The 8,735-nt window shown below is 41.2% G+C and overlaps 1 protein-coding gene across 1 annotated transcript; it reads left to right on the top strand.

Annotated features, from left to right (window-relative positions):
• Positions 1 to 719: 719 nt before the first annotated feature.
• LOC115175683 (leucine-rich repeat-containing protein 3B) lies at positions 720 to 8,291 on the top strand. Its single transcript, XM_029735119.1, has 2 exons — positions 720 to 938; positions 6,472 to 8,291. The coding sequence occupies exon 2, from the start codon at positions 6,661 to 6,663 to the stop codon at positions 7,480 to 7,482; it is 822 nt and encodes a 273-aa protein (XP_029590979.1). The 5' UTR covers positions 720 to 938; positions 6,472 to 6,660; the 3' UTR covers positions 7,483 to 8,291.
• The last annotated feature ends 444 nt before the right edge of the window (positions 8,292 to 8,735 follow it).

The following is an 8,735-nucleotide window of genomic DNA, read 5'->3' as shown; positions in this document are numbered from 1 at the left end:
GTCCCCATTCCTTCCCTGCCTGTTATGTGAGAAATTGAGGGAGATCCTGCTTGACTGCCAGGCTGGTGGCCACCATGGGCATGTTACATAGACAGCTCCCCTCAGATTCCCCTGACTGTCACGTGGCAGTGTGACAGCTTCATGTGACTCATAAATACCATGGTAAATGGTACTTACTGTGTAGGCCACATTTACCATGGTACTTACTGTGTAGGCCACATGGCAAATGTGGGCTCCTGATTACATTATGTAGGCTACCTGTAGGAAACTTGTGTGAGCAGACACATAGTAACAGAAAAGTATTTAGTACAGGGTATTTTCAAATGTGGACCAATGTGATCGGCTACAATTCAAGTATGCAACACTGAAAGAGCAATATTTTGACAATTATTTCTACCATGGACTCATTGAAGTGTTATGCCGATTGAGGGTGGTGACTGACTGGGGCCACAAATCAAATTGTATTCCTCACATGCTTCATAAACAACAGGTGTAGACTAACAGTGAAATGCACCTACAAATTGTCTTAACTTAACAACTCTCCATTTAGTTTTACGAGAATACAATACAATGAAAATGTCTGAGGATTTATTACAAGTGGATTGAATTAGTCAGAAGAACCCAACAGACAGTATGGCAATACCTACTGTCTGTCTGACCGCCGCGTGCATTCCATTCATCCCCGCGCGCGCTCCGGTAAATACCGTCGCGGCCAATTCTTGTCTCTCAAACCCCTCCCTTACCAGCCCGAGCCCAGTCACATTCCTTTCATGTTCAATACTGAGCAGCAACAAGCAATAGCAACAATGTGAATTTCAACTTCGGATATTCGAACATCTTTGACGAGGATAGGCAAAAATTACAGAAGGAAGATTGGGTTGGAACGATCCGTTTAGAATGTCAACGTATGGAATTGAGAGGGGTTGTTTTTATTGCAGGTGAGAATGGAAACATATGTCGCCTGTTGCTCCGCAGCACACACACGTATGTATGGAATCATTTTCATGCTGGCTTTCCACCTTTATTTTTCTTGTCTGATGGTTGTTGTTAGTCAGATTAAGAAACAAACAGGAAAAATAGATGAGTTGGGGTAGTCATATATCCGTTTTTGGGGTGATTTCAATATCCACCATGTTTTAAATTAATATTATTATTAAACGTTGTCATGTGACGATTCAATGTGTTGCTTCACAGCCTCATTCATGTCTTCTGATCACTCAAATATAGTTTCTTGTTGGAATGTCGAATATACTGCTATTTTTCTGTTATAATAATGTTATGATAGGATGCCTGCAATAATATCGCTGTTATGTCCTTGATAAATACTTGGACATAACATAGTTCAATGGGTGTCATCTTTACATGCATGTCGCAATGAAATAGTTTCATCATGGCAGTGAGTTGTTTCCATGTAGAAAACAACAGCTGCGCTGGTCAGAAAGGGAAGCCGGGAACCCTGTAGTAGGTTACGTCGCATTCGGCCGCGGAGCTCGGGGGCAGGGTTAACCGTTAACGGTTGAGCCCAGGAGTGCGCTATAGGAAGGAATTCACCTTGGTGACGAGCAGGCTCACACAGTCATGTGAAAATTGTTTAACAGATACACACTCATTATATCATATCAAAACTCATACTATATAATAACATCTTGTAATATCAGAATGATAATATATAACCGATAAACAAAAGGCATACATTTAGACCTATAGGCCTACCTAAAAAAAAGTGTACAAATCTGTGTAGGCTTGGCTACTCAGAAATCAGATTCTTTGCCATGGGGCATGGTTTATTTGTTTGGGAAAGGCCATGCCATTTATAACACTTGCAGACTATTGTCTTTGAGGAATAGCTTGGCTATTATTTGCTCAGGCCCATTTCTATGGTAATTCGAAATCCCTCATTGCATCAAGACTATTTGCATAAATGGTTCATCCTTAATAATAATGTTGATTTGATTAACACAAACTGTATCAGATATGGGACTGTATGCTTCAATAAAACATAGTAGGCTATTCCACTGTAGATCTAAGGCTGTGTCCCACATTGCAACCTATTCCCTATGTAGTGCACTACGGCTCTGGCCAAAAGCAGTGCACTATGTAAGTAATAGGGTGCCATTTGGGATGCACACCACATCTTTGTTTGACTTTCATAAATATGGCCTTGACAGGAACATGTAACTTAAGGAATAGAATGGCCATATCCTATGATAAATGATTGAAATAGTGTCATGGTTGTGTCCATAACCATTTCAACTCTGTCTAATCACTCTTCCTCTTAATACAATGATGGTGTGCATCAAGTTGCTCTTATACCTGTGTAGTAACACTACAGTAACACCATTGATGTTACATAGTGTTCTAGTAAATTGTTTTGTAAATGCATAGTAATGGAACAATTTACATGATTTATTCTCTGACTTTATGATGGGGTCATATCAAAGAGCTATTTCATTGAACTCTTGACCATTCGTTCATCTTCAGTCTAAGGCTTCCAGGCTGACAGTGTTTTGCAATGGATGGCTTCAATATCACTTAACCTAAAAGAGTTATAGCTGTATTTATTTTTCTTTACTTCATGATTAATCCTTACTGTCATGTTGAGATTTGTCATAAGAATTAGCTTTACCTGTAAGCTTTGGTTGACATCAGTGGAAGTCACAGCTAAGCTCTTACAAGGAGAGAAAAAACATGGGGGAGAAAATTATTGAGCAGCCACTACATAGCCTAAGTGCTATTTACAAAGCCCATGCTTGATTGTAGTTGATTGGGAGCCCATCCCAGTTCTAGAGTGCCTGCTAAATTGTGATTGCAGACCAACTTAGTTGCATTTGAAAATCAGATTTTTGTATAGCATGGCTCTTTTTACAGTAATGTTAAAGGTTGCATTATTCTCTATCCCCAATCCACTCTCCGGCATTTACCCCTTAAAATCATATGATGACAGATATTTACTTAACAAAAATCTAAGTTAACATTGATGACATGATACAGAGGTAGAATCTTAATTTGATCACTCTGTTGTTGCTGAAATGTTCCTGCACAGTTGGAAATGCATACTTGTAGTGTATAAAACTTGTATAAACTTGTAGGTTTAAAAAGGCTTATAAAGTTTATAATTTCGACTTTAAACTGTCAGACTTGATTTACCCTAACGAAAAATGTATTATCCCCTACAAGAAATGTCAATTATTATCCACATAATAATTCACATTTCATGTTGCTGCAGGATTATTTTTCTTGTTGTAACAAGCTGGCTCAAATTAAGATCCTACATCTGTAATTGGTCAGAGTTTCACAATTGTCTAAACCATACTGCTAAACAATATGGTCATATAAAGACTGCAGGTAGAAAGTAAGGATTTTATTCAAATTATGAATGTTTTAATGGTTTCACTGAATCTGAATGACAGGGCAATCATGTCCTTCTTGATTTGTGAAAAGAAAATTGAAGTGGTGGCAAAAATAGAAATTGTTGCATCCTCGCAGCTGAGGCTGTATTCTAGTTGTCAGTGGACTGTGGACACACAACATTTACATATCAATTAACGTTTGGCCAATTATAGAATCCAAAGGCGCCCATATCAACCTGTAAGTGAAAAACCTTTGACACTGCAGTGTGACCAGAGACGGAAGAGGGCCAACAGCTGAATTCAGCCAGGTCATTACTGTGAAATATCTGTTGGGTATGATGGTAAGACTTCAGTCAGTTAGTCATTGGACTTGAAAGGCTTCAAAGCTCACACACTCACAGTGACACATAGCCTACATTCTCCCCTCCAAGGGCCTCTGAAGATGATGCATTCAAAATCCCTCGTCACCGCGGATACCAACTGTCACTGTGTTGCTTTGCCATTTTTCTACTTGCGGATGGTGGATGACATGCCTGCATGCAATTCAACGTTTTGGCAGTTGGTGTTTGAACCTAGACACACTTGAGGGAGGCTGGGCCTCAGACAACACAGATGCTTCCCTCCCTGAAATTGATAAATAAACATAAATTCTATTCTATTCTATTTTAGTCTCTCTGTCATATCTTTGAGCTGTGTCTGGTGCTCCCAGGGGAGACTGGGCCTCAGACAGTCAACTAAGATTCTTCCCTTTCTAAATCTCTCTCTCTCTCTCTATCATCCTCATAGGATCTAGTGAACAACACAAGCTGTGGGGAGATAGGGCCGCTCCCTCACACTAGGTTATTATTATTTCTATAGTTTTGAGTATCTATTTTTTCCCAGATATGGGGAGGTGCAGATATCCATTAACAATCACTGTATTCTAGAGCGTTCTACAATTCCTCCCATCAACCTGCTGGGCAGCATAGTAAAGTTGTATATAATCAGAATTGATCGTATGTCTAAGTGGATACATTTTTCAGGATCTTATCCTAGTCGAACTCGGTAATGAATGTATTTTATCAGTACCTCAGGGAGATCTGACAGACACATGTTAGTATGTGTTTATATACATGATAGGTAGGGTCTCGATATGGGGAAAGTCATACGACAGAAAATAAGTGCATAGCACTTTTATAATTGAATAGGGCTGTATTGTACAGTTGACTTACAGACTACAGGATAGATAGGCTCTCAATATGGGGAAAATACAGCTATGGCTGATTTTTATGATTGAATAGGGCTGTATTGTACAGTTGGGTTAATGTAGAATTCCTGTACTGTAAGTGAATTCCACACATTCACCCTGTGCTGTGTTTTCCCCATGTGATGTTCTGCAGACAAGGATCTGTTTTGAGAAGGTGACAGAGGGAGAATGAGGGGGGCATGATATAACCAGCCTGCTGCACTCCACTGTACTTAGCACTTATCACACAATGGCTGAGTCCCTATCACACAATGTATGAGTCCCAAATGGCACCCTATTCCCTATGGGACCTGGCAAAATGTAGTGCACACATAGAGAATAGGGTGCCATTTGGAATGCAGGCAATGTGTTGTTGTTATCCACAGTACCAAGCTTACAATAGAGCAGGTGTATGTTTTTTTTTTACTAACAATGCCGATCATGTCATGAATGGGAACTTAAGTAAACATTGATTCCATTGTCCGCTCTAACTTCCCATTACTGTGCACTTACCATATTCTTACACAGATAATAAAATGTACATGTCACAACAGGCAATGTATATGTTTGACAGATCGTCATTGTGAATAAGAATCTGTTCTTAAAACTCTTTCCTGCAGTCAAATGACTAAATCGCCCTGCTAGAGGCCTCATGGGTGGAATGTTCATATTTTTCAGAATTTCAGAATGAATAAAAAAAATGTTATATATATATATATATATATATATATATATTCAACGGCGAAAATCCGGTGTGTCTATGTCAAACGGTTTTGTTATATTTTAGTCTTCTGTGATGTATATAACGTGTAATATCGGGATGCATACTCAAAATGAAATGTATTACAACTCTATATCTGAAATTATGCAGGTGCATTCTTTTTTTAATCCCATAACCATGTGTGCGAAGTGTACACTTTGGTTTCAAAGTAGATGCGTTTAAGACTACCAAGAATCACCGTGTGACCTTGATTTAGCACACTGCAGTAAAAGGTTAACTGACTAAATACACAACATAGTTGTAGCCTAGTGGTTAGAGCGTTGGGCCAGTAACCGAAAGGTTGCTAGATCGAATCCTCGTGCTGACAAGGTCAAAATCTGTCATTCTGCACCTGAACAAGGCAGTTAACCCACTGTTCCTAGGACGTCATTGTAAATAACAATTTGTTCTTAACTAGCTTGCCTGGTTAAATAAAAATAGTTTGTAGCTGGCTAGTGTTTGATTCACAGGTGTATCCTTATTGCCACGTCTCAGTAAAGAATGTGTTCTTTTAAGGACAGTGATTCGTCTAACCTAGCTTAATCAATCAAATGTATTTATAAAGTCCTTTTTACATCAGCAGTTGTCACAAAGTGCTTATACAGAAACAGAGCCTAAAATCCCAGAGAGCAAGAAATGCAGATGTAGAAGTACGGTGGTACTGTAGGAATTCCTCCCTAGAAAGGCAGGAACCTAGGAAGAAATTTAGAGAGTTACCAGGCTCTGAGGGGTGGCCAGTCCTCTTCTGGCTTTGCCGGGTGGAGATTATAAGATTATCTTCTGGCCAATAAATTGCCATTAAGGCCAGATTGTTCTTCAATATGTACAAACATTTATAGATGATCAACAGGGTCAAATAATAGTCAAAGTGGTTATAGAGGGTGCAACAGGTCAGCACCTTAACCTTATCGTGTAGCCGAGCATGTCATAAATAGAACAAGTCGTGTAATATTGTTTCTATCAATAACAGTGACATTATGATGATGTGTATACAGAGTAAATCAATGCTCCTGTTTGGTCTTTTTGACTACAGCAAAAACCAAAAGGTCCACACTAAAAAAGTTGTTCAAAATACTTATAGTCCTTCATTAAGCAGTTTTATATTTTTTTAATGCTTCTATCTGTTTTTATTTCAGCATGAGTTCAACTGGTGGCAGATCCTGCTAGACCTGAACAGACCTTGAGTGTGTTGGTGGAGGCTCATCAGTCTCCAGTATGGAGTGTTTGGTATGAGCCGTGGCTGGTCTGTTGGTCCTTGGGCCGGTCCAGTGGTGTGGTGTCCCTGTCCCTTGGCGGGATGCTGAGGGCTGGTGGTCCCCACCAGTATGACTCCCCTGGACCTGTGGCTGTCCCGCTCCCTGCCCATGTGCCTGCTCCTCCAGAGCCTGGTCCTCATGGCCCTGTGCTTCCCCTCCGCCTCCATGTGTCCCAAGGGCTGCGTCTGCCAGCGGGCCCGACCCGACCCGGGCCTCCACCTCGGCCCGGGGCCCCTGGGGCTCTTTCTTGGCCTCAATGTCACCTGTACCGGGTCCCGGCTCAAAGAGATCCCCCCGGACCTGCCTCCAGACACCGCCGTGCTCCGCCTCGACCACAACCAGATCATGGCCGTCCCCGACCATGCCTTCCGGGGCCTGAGGCTGCTGCGGGAGCTCAACCTGTCCCACAATGCTGTGGAGACGCTGGAGGAGGGTGCCTTCAGTGGCGTGGAGGCCACACTGCAGGTCCTCGACCTCTCACACAACCGCATCACTAGTGTGCACAAGGATGCATTCACCCGGCTCAAAGCACGGGTCCTGGTGGATGACAACCCCTGGCACTGTGACTGCACCCTGCAGCAGGCACTGGGCGGCATGGCCCACAACCACGAGGCGGCTGCACGTGTCCTCTGCCGGAGCTCCGAGCTCCAGGAGCAGGAGGGCCGCCATTTCCTGGCGGTGGACACGGACCTGTGTAACCTGGCTAAGAGGACCACGGACTACGCCATGCTGGTGACGATGTTCGGCTGGTTCGCCATGGTCATCTCCTACGTGGTGTATTACGTACGGCAGAACCAGGAGGATGCCCGGCGACACTTGGAGTACCTTAAGTCGCTGCCCAGCAAGCCTGTGAAGCCCAACGAGGTGGAGGACATCAGTACTGTGGTGTAACAGGACATCATCACTACTAGACACTATAGGACATCAGTACTCCAGTGTGACATCCCTGTAGTGAGAACTGGCATCACTATAGTGAGAACTGACTGTATAAAATATAATTAGATTGTCTAATTAGTTCTAGAATTAGAATTACTAATTGATTCTAATTCTATGCATGAACAGCAGAAGTTCAGAACTAAACCCGGAGATATAGGACCCATATTTCAAGATGGATGTAACGTCTTCTGTTGTGAAAATGTTTTTTGATGTACTCAAAAGAAATCATGATAGATTAAACCTGGATCCTTGCATTTGAAGCTTCACACCCAATATGTGTTAATTACAAAGGTAAACACTGAGAAAGCCCAATTTTTAAAGAGGAGAAATGCTTAAACGTTAGTGTTTGTCTGTAGACGTCAATCTAAAGTCGAGCATTTTGGAATGCACAGTTTACATGTGCATAGACAACAGCAGTTAGTTCAGATCACAGTAACAGAAGGGTATAGTCTATGGGGGTACCTCAGATGGCTTCATTGAGATCTGTTCTGAGATTGTTTTGAAAATCTGAATCTCAGGTTTAAATTTTGATAGGTTGATAAGTATTTTTTTAGAGCAAAATCTGGAGAAATGGTTTGTTGGACAACATTTTTGTAAGGTAATGATAACAGGCCTTTGATCTAGAGAGTGTTCTGTGCTTGTGCATCCAACTGCATACTTTGTTTAATTTAATTTGAATAAATAACAGGCCCCAAACATCAATCATGAAACGTACCTTTACTTTCCAAATGTGAAATAAAAGAATCAATGATTTGTTAAAATGATCATGACATCACCAATGTTGAAAAACTACTGATGTGCTGTAAAAATACTAAACATATCTTCCTTAATTTTGTCAAGTCCCTGTACTGTATGTTCTTGTTGTCTTGAAATGACAAAGTTGATCCATTGCATCTTAGTAGATTTGTGATGGTCAGATAACGTAGCACAATGGTTTGGGGTAGATATCAAATCAAATGACCCCCAAAAGAGTCGGTAGATTCAAGTGATTCGTATGTGTGTCATGTGATTTACCAGTACCCTAGTAGTGTCCAAGTTCTCAAGTCCTGAGAACCAACACGCTTTTTGTGTTACATGTTAACACAACACATACACAACAACACCCAAAAACAATACTGTGCATTTGGCTTTTCCACAAAACTCATTTGCTAAGATTTTTAATGACTCAGTCTATGCTTCCTGAAATAGAATACGTATTCATATTCATA

This window comes from Salmo trutta, chromosome 36 (assembly GCF_901001165.1).
Source record: "Salmo trutta chromosome 36, fSalTru1.1, whole genome shotgun sequence".
In the NCBI taxonomy this organism is placed as follows: domain Eukaryota; kingdom Metazoa; phylum Chordata; class Actinopteri; order Salmoniformes; family Salmonidae; genus Salmo; species Salmo trutta.
Note: the sequence above shows the minus strand (reverse complement) of the source record. Positions and strands in the feature narration are given on the sequence as shown.